Source organism: Labrus bergylta, chromosome 3, assembly GCF_963930695.1.
Source record: "Labrus bergylta chromosome 3, fLabBer1.1, whole genome shotgun sequence".
Taxonomy (NCBI): domain Eukaryota; kingdom Metazoa; phylum Chordata; class Actinopteri; order Labriformes; family Labridae; genus Labrus; species Labrus bergylta.
In genome coordinates this window covers 24008762-24023484 of record NC_089197.1, presented here as the reverse complement: position 1 = coordinate 24023484, position 14723 = coordinate 24008762, and the positions used below count along the sequence as shown (strand labels likewise).

The 14723-nt window shown below is 43.1% G+C and overlaps 1 protein-coding gene across 1 annotated transcript in view; it reads right to left on the bottom strand.

Annotated features, from left to right (window-relative positions):
- Positions 1 to 13923, bottom strand: part of fto (FTO alpha-ketoglutarate dependent dioxygenase) — a 116076-nt gene extending 102153 nt beyond the window's left edge. Inside the window, exon 1 of the mRNA XM_020649559.3 lies at positions 13819 to 13923. Within this exon, the coding sequence (XP_020505215.2) occupies positions 13819 to 13896 (78 nt within the window). The 5' untranslated portion in view covers positions 13897 to 13923. The remainder of the gene's footprint in view (positions 1 to 13818) is intronic.
- Between the last annotated feature and the right edge of the window lie 800 nt (positions 13924 to 14723).

Here is a 14723-nt window from a genome sequence, read left to right as displayed (position 1 = left end):
CAAGCTTAAAGGGGGGACAAGAGGCGTCCTCCAGGCCTGTCCCACAGGCAGTGTCAAGGACAGACCTGAGAACCAAAAGACTGAGGACCACAGATTTCCCCTTCCCCTCTGCATCTCCCGCCTCTCCTTCTCTCTCTCTTTCCTGGTTCGGCTCAGCTAGCTCAGTAGGGCAGAAGAGATCGATAAGCAGGTGGAGCGTTTAAAATCCCCAGCTCTAGTGGCTGACGTTACGCTCCTCAAGCACAGTAGACTAACACATCGCTCAAGGAGGAGAAGCTGGGTGGATGGATGGATGGATGGGTGTATGGTGGTCGCACCTAGCCATTGAATGGTTTCTGATTTGTGAGAATAAACAATTCAATAGCACTTAACAATACACAGTGTCTGTAATGATGTACAGCTGGACTTTTGACACACACTGCCATCGTCTGAACATGTCACTGTTCAATAGTACTCGGGCACATCAGGCATATATATATATATATATATATATATATATATATACACACATATATACATAGCCTATATATACGTATATATATATATATTTCCACATACATACATATATGCATCCATCTTTTAAGAGTACAGCAACAAAAATGGCTTCAAAAAAGCATCGACTATCATTGTCAACAGCAGCATTCCTCATCTCCATACAGTAGGCTTGACGGAGATGCCTGCACATGATGCGGATGAAGTGTGTGATGAGGATTTCAGTCCTGCCGCGTGTCTCCTTGTGTGAGTGACTGATCACAGTGGATGTGGCTTGTGTCTCTAATCCAGTACCACTGTTAGACAGTGCAAAGACCCGGCTCTGTGTACCGTGGAACGGGTTGATCAAACCCATCATGTGACAAGCAACCTCTTCAAATGACGATGATATTCCAGCTCTGTGTCCTTTCGGCTCCATATTAGATCATCTTCTGACACAGCCGAGTCTGGTACTTCATCTGGGATAAAGATGATGTGCAATCCGACCGGAATGGCTGGGAGTCAAGGGTAAACGAGGGGCTAAGACAGGGGGGGGGACTGTGCCAGATAGGCTGACAGCTGTGACAATTATCATGTGGTATATTATAACCTTATGCTAAACATAAGTTTTTATACAGTATGTCTTTTGACAAAACACATCAAGGGTATATTATCATCCAGTGAGCTGTATGTCACATTCAGCCAACACATGAAATGAGCCATAGTGGAGAAAAATATATATATCACAAGTTCATCCTACATTTCAAATATAAAGACAATACTGTTTCCTGCAATTCATCCAAAAGCAGCCCCAAGTTGTCAATTCATCAAATAGTGACAAGTTGATTTACTTCTCTAGATCAACTACCAGGATATCACATTTTTTTCTAAAGACAACCTCTTGAATTATTTGTTGGAAGGGATTGTAATAGGGTATTATTAACTGGAGCTAGAGCAGTGGCCTAAATATATTTGCTGACAATCACCTTAGCCAGTAGAAAAACATATGGCTCAACGCAGATGTGGACTGAACATCTAGGACAGGTCTAATTCCATCTCATGTAGTCTTTGACCCAGATAAACTGGCATTATGATGCGACCTGAGATTAATATTAAATTAAGAAGCGGATATCATTGGTGGCTGTTTACATGACCGAGAGCCCGTCTTCCTGGAATCCTGAAGAAGATAAGTTTGCAACAATAGCATTAACCAAATCCCGAAGTATATAGCAGACAACACTTGTCTTGCTTGAGAAGCCAACTCATTTCTTTATTTATTTTTCCATCACTCATTCTGAACAAAGGGAAATATTCTACCAGGAATTGAATAGCGTAATCCTCTTTTCACTCTTCCTAGTAGCTTGAATGGTGACAGATTAACATCCTGAAGGTTTACACACCCAGCCATTTGAAAATGTAATTGCTGGTGCCACACTGCATGCATGTGTTTAAGTTTAGGGTTAATATTAAAGCTTAAAAACACACACGTTCACTGGAGTATGGAGGGATGTTGCCATGTTGGGCCAGACCCTGAATACTTGGGCAAGAAAGACCATTCTGTTACTCCGTGTATCAGAGAGTGGCAAGCTGTCCCAAACCCTCGCTAGGTGCCTCAGTTACTGTTCACTTCTGCTAATTATTAAATCCAAAATGAGGGGTTAACGGGGCGGAGCCTGGCCAGACGATGTTCTGGGGCATTTAACAGCTGGCAGCAATGGAGGTGAATGCATTACACACTGCCCTCATCCAATAAAAATAAAATACCCTGACATCTGAGGTGTATTTAGCACAGAGGGGAGGGAGGAAGTGAGGAAAGAGGGATGAAGAAGAGGGAGGGGAAGAGAAGGATGGGGTGAAGGGGGAGAGAGCATCTGATAACATGATGTCCAAGTGCCACCTAGTGACACGTTTCAAGCCTCTCTAAGGTTCAAGAGCATCAGGGGTCGGGGGACTCTACAGACGAAGCAAAACAGGATTGAGGGATTTTAAATCTGAAGTTTTTTTTACATTGTTACTTTCTTTCATCTCGGCTACCATTATTAAGAACAGCCTGAATTATTCAAATTTAATGACCAATTATGCAATAAAATGTAAGTAGATTTTGAAGATATAATTGCTTACACTCAAAACCCAATCAAGACAAAAGCAACTTGACACTTTCCTCATCTGACCTCACTGTCTCTTCATTCAGCAAACAGGCCTACTGTATAACATCGCAGTGGTATGCTGGTGGCCCAAGGCTCCTGAGGTCCCCTCCCCTCATTAACCCAGGTATAAATCACACTCTGCCAGTGCCCGGAGGTGAGTGGGATGAGAGTGGAGGTGAGCTTGAAATAATGCTTATGTCACGGCGGGTCAGCCCTCCATTATGGCCATTTCAAAAACTATTAATCTTGCTTGTAGTCAGTGGCCTAGAAATAATTACTTCATCTAACCCATGTAATACAGCATGACCAGCAGTAGAGCCTGGTCAATTTGAGGCTATGGGGGGGGGGGGGGGGGGGGGGGGGGCAGGATGGAGGGTTGGGGAGACACACAGGGAGAGAGACACAGAGGGAGTGAGTAAGAAAGTGAGGGAGGGGAGAGTCACAAATTACCAGGCCCTGTCTCCTGTTACTGGGTGAATGATGCCCTGCTCACTTCAGCTGTGGCCTTTAGCACTCTTAACACTGATTTAGATAGATACACACTCACGCATGCTCTGAAAGGCAGATCATCTATACAAGCACACACATGTACGCACATTAATCAATGACTAAATACATACACAATGAGGGAGGAACACAAATTACATTATTTTAAACAAGGGTTCAAAACCTGTTTAAAAATAGATCTCATAGACTTAACACAAGTCATAGACTTATTGGTATAAGGTTGTTTTCCTACCTTGTGCCAATACCTAGTCTTAGCTTTGGGGGATACTGAGAACCCTCTGATTCCAGTAAGAAAATAAAAATACACATATTACTGGTGGGCTGCTGCTTGAAACTGCCTGCTTACATTTTGCTAGCTTTGATAAACATTTCATTTTCGCTAGCACTGTGCTGTTGTTGTTATCTTAACATGCAAATGTAAATGAGCTGAGAAATTATGGTCAGATTTAATGTATACCATGCTGTTCTCGCTAGCACACCAAATTAAAGAAGTATACAGTACTGTCTGACTCAGGTATTGATATTAAAACATCGTATATACCATGTTTTATATGATTTATGTTTTCATCTAAATGTCATGATCATGAAAATAATTCATTATATTGCCGTAATAACTCTGCGTTTAAGTTTCGTCAATGGTAATGCAAATGTATATTTTGCCAAATTAGCTATTCAAAATCTGAATAGTTAGCTAAATTTGTAAACACAGGCAGGTTAGCGTTTTCAATCTTAAGCAATTTTGACAGCCATGATGTTCCACACGGTCCTTTCAAAACCAACACTGTGGGTACACATCTACAGGATCTACTGCAAATTCAACCTCCATGAGCGTCACAGGAAGTGTGTATGGAGTGACACAAATAAATGCAGCCCTTCAGTGGCTGTCACAGCTGGCATTGCAGGTGCAAATTTAATTAGTCAAGGTGAAGTCTCCCTTGTTGTTTGAGAATGGGGGGGTCCTTGCCATGCACGACTGTAAACACGCACTATATCCTAATCAGGTGTCAACGCGGCGTTTGATCAGCCCGCGAAAACTTGTCACGAATCCTCAGCAGAGTGGGCCGAGGGGGAGAACAAAGGAAAAAGCTGTCACGAGAGAACAGGGTGGTGGTGATGGCAGTGGCGCTTGGATGAAGAGAGTTTGCCCATTAGCAGTCTCTGTCGCCTATCTCTCTCCCACTCCCCTTAACGTCTCTCCTCCTCTTGTTTTCTTTCTTTCTCTATGGGGCTACCTACAGTGCACACCTGACTGTATCCCATCACAGCTCTCTGTCGATGGAAATCTCAACCAAAAGCTGTCAAATTCATGCTTCACAAACCACCACCAAAGCTTCACGAGAAACCCCAAAGTAGTTCCTACTTTTGTTTACCTCACAAAAAGCCACACAGAGATTCAAGCCGCACTCGTTTTGTTTTGTATCAAGCGTCATTCTAAGTTGTTGGGTCCTCCTGAAAAAAGCCTGGGTACGCGCTTGTTCTCCTCCCGCCCAGCACCTCTAGGGCTGCAATGAGGCAGTGCAGGAACACACGCGCCATTAGATGCTGTTTAACTTTCAGTTTTGGTGATATTGAATACATTAGCCGATTGAACCTCATAAGAAACACAGCCGAGTGACAAGGCCCAATCGTCTTTGCGCCTACCATGGTAACTGAGATTACAGGCTAACAAAGAGCAGACAGGGGGAGAGAATATTTAAAGCCCGAATGTGATACATAAATTAATTAAAGGACAAAAAAACAAGTGGAGAATTAAAGTTGGAACATCTGTCAGCGACTCAGCTTCCCAACGTAATACCAGTGTTAGAACATTTATACCCTTGAAGTTAATGATCCCCTCTTTAATTGACAGTCAAGGAAAACTGGCTGCGGCAGCATCCTGCCGAGACGCTGATAAGAGACACCCCCCCACCCACCCCCCCCTCCAAAAAAAATAAAATATAAAAAAAAAAAAACAGTTTAAAGAACCTTGGCACTAATCCCTATTGTCATCCCAGCGCAGCAGAAGGACTTACAAACATAGATAACTCCACCGAAGCTGTCTTTCTCTCAGGAGTTATGGGGACAACCGAGCCGCTGTGCTCCTTGAATCAGTCACTCAGATTAGCCCAATCCCTCTGTGCTGTCACTCAGCCGAGACAGTAGCCTGTCACCGCATTTACATGAGTCCATCTCATATGTGACAATGCTCCCTATATGTGACAATGACTGCAAGGAAGGGGTCCACTTGCTGGCAGATAGAGGGAGTACAGTATAGCAGATGGGCTGTTGTTGGATTAAGCTCATGGTGTGCGCCATGCTCATGTCTTCTCTGACACTTTAACAACAAGTTTAAGGAGTCTTAGCCATCGAGGAGCCTTTTTTTTTTTTCCAAAGTGGAGAGAATGTGGGAGATGTATGTCAGATGAAACACACACTTACACCTACACTGACAGAACACACACACACACACACACACACAGGGATAAACTTCAAAAAACTTTAAAGTACAGACTGATTGTTGGATGAAAACCAAAGGCTTACCTAGTGTATGTGTTCCCTTAAGTTCGCTTCAAGCATGACTCTAATCCACCTACTTCACTTAACATGATGAAGCTCAGAGAACAAAAGGGGAAACAAAAAAACAAAGAACATCCCAAAACATTAAGATCACTTTCCATCCCAGGTAAACATTGCTATGAAGGAGATTAAAAGGCCAACCTTTAAAACAAACGTCTGAAAATACAAACTAGATAAAACACAAACTTTGGAGTGTGAAACAAACGTGGGGATTAGTTCATGCTATAAGTTTGTACTTTTGAATAAATGGCTGTTACTTGAAGGCACCTGAGAGCTCGCAGTGTGCTGACTGCTTTTTATGCTTCTGTGTCTCACTCCCCTTCAAACAGTCCCGAAACAAATGACAGTGGATGCCCTCTACATAACAGGGCCAGGGCAAGCATGACACAGGGGTTGACAACTGAACCCTCAAACTCCCTAACCCCTACCCCTGCCATGGCACATGCACACACACACACACACACACACACACACACACACACACACACACACACACACACACAAATAGGCAAGAAAACAGCCCTGACATGACCGCTCAGCAGCCCTCCCTAACCCCTCCTTGTGTTTCTTCTCTCTCCATCTCACTGGAGACAACCCTCAATTCAGGACCGTTTTAGTCAGGCAAGTGGATGTGACCCGCTGCCCCCCAGTCAGGCTCATCTGAATAAACAGAGTTGAAGAAAAAGGCAGAGGAGGGAAAATCTGCCTACATTATGATAGGAAGAGAGACGATGGGATTCAGCCAAGGGGCTCCTTTCTTTATGCACGTTTGATCAAGTGCTTGACAGCGCCGGTGGATGGAATTACGGGCTGTTGAACAAAAAGTTGTAGTGTGTGTATGTGTACGACTGTGTTGTGAGTGCAGCTCAGTCTGGACAGCTGGGTTTCTATGGCCTGACAGTGTGAGGCCTGTGACAAGCCTGCAGCACCACACCAACACACAGGAAGCGCAATCCGCCTACCAGCCTTTCCGCAGTCCATCACTCAAGACGGCCGAGGGAGGCGCCGTGAGAAGAGGTCAGACGTGGAGGAAAGAGGGTGGGAGGAGAGAGGAGGAGAAGATGCGAAGGAAGACTACGGAGGGAGGGCTGGTCAGGGGTTAAGTGTAGAGAAGACAGCGATGAAAGGCAACTGTCATGCACCAGTGCGCGCCCAGGAGCACCTGTCTCGAGAAGAACATGCAAAGTGTGCCGGTCACGTCCTGACAATACCCCCACTTCTCTGCGCACACATAGATCAACACACACACACAGACACACACACAGACACACACACAGACACACACACACACATACAAGCTCTCAGGAAAGGGCTGATGCTCCACCGTTGGAAAGGCATCGCCTGTCTGACAGCATGCCAGTCAAGCTGTCGTTGGCTTCTTCGCATATGCAAAGAAAAGTTAGGTTGATGAAGAAAAAACACACAGAGGCTCAGAGGAAGAATCACTGAGACATGAACAGACTACCTGGAGTGAGCCAACACTTCTCAAAGACTTGATGCAGAGTAAATGCTGGAACGAGCAATGCAAAAAGCATACCCAGACAAACAGGAACTTACAATCTCCACACTGGCTATTTGAATGCTTTTTGTTCTTGTTTTTTTTTCAAACATTATTCTATGCTTGACAAAGTTACTACCATATCATAATTATTACATCCTATAAATTAAAAGAGTAATGTAATATGGAGAAACTACCTCCAGTGGTTAATAGTGAAAACCAATGCATCCTCCAGTTGGCTAAGGTAATAGCAAAATTGAAAACCTGGCTCTGACAAAAAGAGGCAGATCCTACGCATGGACTCAACAAAGCAACAAGCTAAATTCCAGGTATTTTAATGCACTTTCATTGCCCACTTTATGAGTAAAAAAACTTATGAAGTACAAATTAACAGTTACTATTTACAGCCTCTCGTTACCTGGTCTCCTGCAGCTTTTCGTGAATGAAGGGTTTGGGGCTTTCCATTGGAACCAGATGTTGTGCAACACCCTGGCTGTATGCGCTTTCCTTTATTGGAAAGGTGAGTCATTACAAAGAAAAATAAATTCACAAATAAACAGCCTCAGGAATCAGCTACCTCTCCTATTCAGACGACTTTTCCTGGTGAAGCATTATTGGATGTTGCTTTCAAAAAGATTCTGGTTGGACTTTGAACAAATGACTGAAAATGTCTGACGAAATAATCTGAAATTGGTCAACTTTAAAATATCCATGACTTATCCATAAACTTTTTGAAGTTTATTATCATTTAATGTTGTCTTAGCATAAAAACCAGCAGCAGCTTCCACACACACACACACACACACACACACACACACACACACACACAAATTCAAAAGCCGATTGCATTCATACACAAACGCACACACACACACACACACACACACACACACACACACACACACACACACACACAGACACACACACACACACACACACACACACACACACACACACACACACACACACACACACACACACACACACACACACACACTCACACTCACACTCACACACACACACTCACACACACTCACACACACTCACACAGCTAGAATGCCAAACAAACAAAAACAGAAGATAACGACTCACGTGGATCATAGCCTTGAGTGGCTAATGAACCCCCTGGAGGCTCTTGCCCCTGTGTATGAGGTGAGAGGGTCATTCCCATGTTTATTCAGCAGCAGTCCAATGAGCCACCACCATCTATTGATTGAACTGATTATTCTATGTCTCTCTTGTGACAGGGTGTGTGCATGACAGATGAACCCCCACTTGGATAGGTCACATTTGATGTAATCTCATCGAAAGTGACGGCATATCTGGTCGGACAGTTTGCAGGATCCACATCGTGGCCTTGTTGAGAGTATGCTGACATCTTTGGCTAATGCTTCAACACTAATACGAGGTGCTCGGTAGGGGCTGTCAGACACATTAGCTGTCAAGGGCTGTTTGGACAACCCTACAGTGACTGTTTCCATAGGAAGAAATGACCCTGGGAATAAATACTTGATAGAAATACATAGACAAACATTATGCATGAGGTGGTATTTCCCAAGCAGAATGTTCCAATCAAGCTTTCATATATTTGATTTATTTTTTGGAGGAAATATTTTTACTTTAAGTATTATCCAAGTAAATTACAAATGTATCAAAGTTGCATGTTTGTAAGACATGGGAGAAGGTAAATGGGTAGCACTCTTATTCCAATAGTTGCCATCTTGAGTTCTTTTCGGTAACAGTATGACTCACTCTTGGGCTCAAATCCCCCAACCACACCATACTCTTAATAGCTATCAGAAGGCTATCTCTGCTTTTCCAAAAATGTTTAGTAGGTTTGCAGGTCCTTCTTAAGCACATATGGGAGTCCATGGCAGGTCATCTCAGCCATGTACCCTGAGACAATGCAGGCCGGGCCATAAAAGTTGATATCCTTCCAGATGCGAACCAAATGTGGACATCATGCAACTAAAAGAAGAAAAAAAAAAAAAAAAAAGGTGGTAGGAAGGGAGGGGAAGACGTGCAGGATTTCTCACATTGATCATGAAAAGCTGACCCAACCCTTAGATGGCTGATAACAGAATGTTGTGGGGGAGAAGCATCTCATGTGGAAACACTAAATAGGTGCAACGTTTGATCCAAAGGAACAGCTTGCTTTTGTATAAAAGTCACAGGCATTTAGGACAGACGACAAACTGTTTAAGCAAGACAAATTAGTTGATACAAAATCTGCCACAATCCATCCCATCCTTCCAGCAGGGAAATCTTTAAAAACTAAGACCATCCCTCTACCACACTTAAGATGATTATGGTCTCACATATTGTTAAACATTGTATATTTATATAGCCTACATAAATATTACAAAATATATTTTATTCCTCACAAACACTCTAACAGAGAGATTAAAGTAATATCTGAGCACATCCAATGGCATTTTGCATCAAATTTGTGCTAATTATTACATGAACACAAGTTATGATAATCTTTTGCAAAACTGTGCAGGAACATAAATGCACGAGTATTCAGTATGTTGGCTGAATGTATTGAAAGAGAGGTATGACTAGCCAAGCTGACCTGTAAACAACTCAGTCCAAATATATGAGCCAAAGATCAAATAGGCAATACAAGGTAAAGACATGTAGAGGAAAAGCTCAGTAGCACACTAATCAGCCCCCTCCAATGCTCACATAGCAGATCAATGAAAGACCCGGGGCCCTGGGCCTGCACTATATTACACGCCAAAACTTCATATTCATTCATTGATTTTACTTTTCAGAATAGTATATCACTGAACTCCAATGGGAACGAAAAATAGAAGCCGGAGCTGAGGTCAAGCCTCGCGTGGACGGATGTTTGCACAATATTGATGGCGCAGACAGAAAGAAATGACTAAATATCTGGATCAATAACTAGTTTCCCTAGCCACGACAGGTTGTGCCGGATGGAAATATATAAATACTTCTTTATGACTACTGGAGTTGCCCTAACGAACAGGGCTAAATGCCCCCCTTAAGGTAAACTCTTTGATTAGGCAAGGCCAGAGGTGACTAGAGGGCCCTGCTTATGCTACAATGCCACGCTTCTAATGGCCTGAGAACACTAATGCACACAGGGGCCCAGTAAAGGGGCCACATATATGACAGGTCACAAGCCCTGGGCAAAGTGATCTGTGCTACCTGACCCTCCTACTCATTTGTAATGGTGATGGACCCATGCAGGCTACACCACTCACAGTCATGTTCAAATAATGCATACTATAAATAATTAAGAAGGTATTTTCTTCGGCTTTCACATGAAGTCATTTTTCTAATTGTAATAATCAGAACTGAAACTAGCAGGTCCCCTACGATTAGGCCAGAAGAAAACAAATTTGAATTTGAAATACCTCAATTTTTGGCCACATGGAGCAATGATGATGTAGAATTAAATATGTGGAGCACTATGTAATCAAACCTGGCCAGTAGCCGGGTAAAATCTTGCACCTGCTGCTGCTGATGGGATAAGAGCTGAATGTTCTTATTTACAGCACAACACAATTACTGAGAACAACACCCAAGCTCACAGCTCTCCCTGCTCCAAGCTGGCCAATGGGGCCATAAAGAGGGAGGAACCACATCATTGCCTGCTCCTTAATTAAATGAAAGCTGTAAGGTTCGTTTGCCTCCTATTTTACACAATGAGCTGGCCAACCCACTGCTAAAGACATCCTATTCACCATCCCCGCTTGGCCCTAAATCATGACTGGATAAACAGCCCTTTGGGTCCCTGTTAGACACACAGCGGCCGCCCAGCGGCAAGGCCAGAGCAGGGCACACAGTGGATTGACACCTAGCCAGCGATAAGTAATTCTGTAGAGGATTAGCAGCATGATAGCTTGATCAATACTGTGTGCTCAGGCCATTAGTAATGCAGCGAGGAAATGACCCCCTTCGGTAATAAAGCAGGGCATCTGGGTTCTCCTTCATTTGCCAGCTCCATTAGTGTAATGGTATCATTATCTGCCACAGCCGTATTTTTCTGAGCCTTGGCTTTTCCACAGTTCGACCAATGGGGGTCTAATGAAGCTGTGCGAGCCCCCATGCCGAGTGTTCCCTTTCTACCATTCTCGGCAGAGCCACAAAGTAAATCTAACTCTGTTGGAGCTTATGTGCTACCCCGCCTTAGGTATCCATACCAATGTTTTATGTCAGCACCAAACACTATTTCTACATTATTGGCTCATTAATAGAGCAAGCAGCGTGTAGCTTGGGTTAAAAGGGAGAAAAAGATGGCCGGCAGAGTGCAAAGCTGCTGAATGTGCAGAATCTGACACCCCCCTCTTGCTAAAACACCAGGCCAGACATGACAGGACGTCAGCATTAGTCCCCATAAATCGTGTCCTTTACACTAATTCACCAGCTAACATTTTGTGTGGGAGAATTGATTAACCATGTCTGGATGTGTGGCCACATAATCAGCTTTTACCTCTGTAGTTGTTAATTTAACTGAATTGCCAAGGGAAACACAAACCATTTTAATGAGTGTTCAGAAATTAAATACCCTAAACAGCTTGCACTAGGTGCCACAACCAGAGCAAACCAATGAGGCTGATCTAAGCAATGGGCTGGGCCGAGCCCGGGACCTCACAACATCTGGTGACCCTGTGTGATCATTACTTAGCCTGCTGCTCACACACACACTTCCTGTTTCGACATAGCACTTTATACTTGTCATCGCTGTCCAAGTGGCGAGTGTGCATCAAAGACAGCGTTAAAACATCGAGTTACAGGACCGGTCGAAAGCTGTTTTCACACTTGCCAAAGCACGAGTGGAAAATTAAACAGTGATGAAAACACTGATAAAACTTGATCAAATGTTTTTAATTCCTAGGGGTGTAAAGCGAGACAAATGAGACAGAAAGCATGAAAGTATAGCTACTTGAGAACATGGGACAGTGAACAAACAATTAGTGTCTCAAAGAATGTCTGCTGAAAGCCTAGCTAATCTAACTTCAATTAAAAGAACAGTTATCACATGTTTTGTAGTTATTTATGTTGTGTGGGTGTGGTAAGTTCTCTACCATCAGTGAGGCCAATTAAATGTTCTATAACACTTTAAATATATTGACTATGAAATTTCAGTGGCAGACCTGCTGTGGTAGGATTTTCTGAAGAGATTATGTATTCCTTTGTCACTAATCTTTTAGTGCTTGCATTCCCTAACTCAGAATGACAGACCCATCATGGCACATCTCTCACTTTGTGCAGCATTGCAAACACTCTCGCTTACTTGTTAAGACAACCATCATATCCAAGTTATAATAAGAACTGTATCATTACACAAGCACTGATATAAAAAATAAAAAAAATAGGCCAGAATGCATGTCAAATCCTTCCTTAGGATGCTCTACAGTCATATAGTCATATTGCAGTTAGAGTTCCTCCTGCTCATCTTTTTATTTATCTAAATGGCAAGGAAGCTAAGCCATTAGGTCTGTGCTGCCTGACTGCCTGAGGGCCAGCTGGAATGAGTTCTCTCTCTGAGCCGCTCATCTGGCCGCCGTGGCTGCTTTCATAAACAGGAGGAACCACGTCCTACATAGTTTCACTGCTGTCTAACATGATCCAAACACATGTGCCACAGCAGACGGCGTCCAAGTCAGGCGATAAGAGAAGAAACAGGCAGAGAAGAAGAAAAGACAGACACTATAGGACAAACAGGCGATACAGGGTCCAAGACGCCTCAGGCAAAGGAGAGTCCTTTTCCTTCCTTTTCTTTTCGCCACAGAAAAACAAAGTTACAGCTACTCGGCATGTGGAGGCGTGATTAGGCCCGGGTCAGCAGAAAACACAGTTAAACACACGAGTAAGCCTACACGCAACAGTTGGCCATCACATGTTATAAACACACCGTGTTTGGAAATCATCCTGCATACATGCCGTGTATAACACAGCTGGTTGTACAGTTAGCAGGAGTGTGTTACTTAGCAACACTTCACACAGCATTATCCAAAAAGGTGTTGTCACTTCACTGTAGGCTACATCAGAGCTGCAGCAGGCCTAACTCTTCTTTGTATGGGCTGTAGGCTGCTGGCCTGGCACCTGGCCAACTCTGAGGTAAACTACGCATTCATTTTAATATTGTTTCTAGCTTATAGCTTCTCTTACTCAGCTGTTGCTACTTTATTCAGTTTTGTTTCATTTTTCACTGTCTACACAAAAATAGTATCCCACATTAAACTTCTAGGTAGTTTCCTGCTTAATTGTTTTTTTATTAAAATGTCAGCTTAGTACATAACCTATAGAATATTTTCGACTTTTAGGCTAATATTTTCCGACAAATAAAGGCGTCTACTGTCTACAATTCATGTGTTTCGGCTAGTTTTCAACCTCGAGCTTCTTATCAGCAGTGTATTAACGTGGTAAATCACTGTTTTTTGTAATGTAACTGTAATTCTTCATTGTGGTAGACTGGGGGGAAAAAAAAAAAAAAAGGAAAACACCATAAAGCAAACAGGCAAGGTGAGGTATCCGCTGACATTCGCGGTTTCCTAGCCTTCAAAATGCATCCAGCAGCATCACATAAGGAGCATTAGACATTCAACGAGCGACAGGGCTTAGAAATATGCCAGACCTAACGGAGAAAAACGCTATCAATACCTTTCTTCTCTTCTCTCCCTCACTGTCACCCGATCTTTTCATGTTCCTGGAGTTGTGTTTACACTGCCTCGCTTGCATCAGGGGTGACGCTGGTTATTGTAGTCCGCGAATACACGGTATCTCAAACTATTCTTACATACAAAGTTCTCAAGCTAGATTTGCCCTCTTTTTTGTCTTAGTTGGAGCTCACCTATGAGTGTTTTCTGTGTCAAAAGACTTTTTGTTGGGGAATTTTTAAAGGAAACGTTTATAGCCCAGCTATGAGAACTACATGTCCCAGATGGAGCGAGTGCTTGCGGCGGAAGGAGCTTTGGCACACTCTAGAAGTTGCACTGAGCAACTGCACCGCAGGTACAGATCTACGAATGAAAAATATGCTCGTCAACGTGGTTATAAATCAGCGATTTAAGATCAACAGTTCTTAAAATGGCTGTGACGTTTAACAATGAAACATTAAGGGGCCAAGAGAGCTATGTACCAGTATTTTTGTCATAAGGGCCTGCTTTAGAATAAATAGCCTATCAAATATTTTCCTTAAAATAATCTGGTCTTCAACATGGATATTCCATATGCTTCCTCTTTAGCTAAATCAAAGCAGTGCCTCTTTGATCTCAGACTATGTGTAAAAATAGCAATCATGCTTTGAACTATCCAGTTCAAGTCCCGCCAACCTTCTTTCAACTCTTGCATGCATTTCAAATCCAGGTGCTTTTCTGTCGGTGTGGGCTTCAACCATGTCAGCCCTTTTCAACTCACTACCGATCATGAAAGAGCACCATAAACTTACAGCCTCAGTGTGGCTGCGTTAATGCATCACCCACAGTTGAAGTCCCTTTAAGAGTTCATCCAGATTTCCCATAACATGTTTTGAATAGTGCTGAAATGTGTTCTGTCCATTGTTCCTA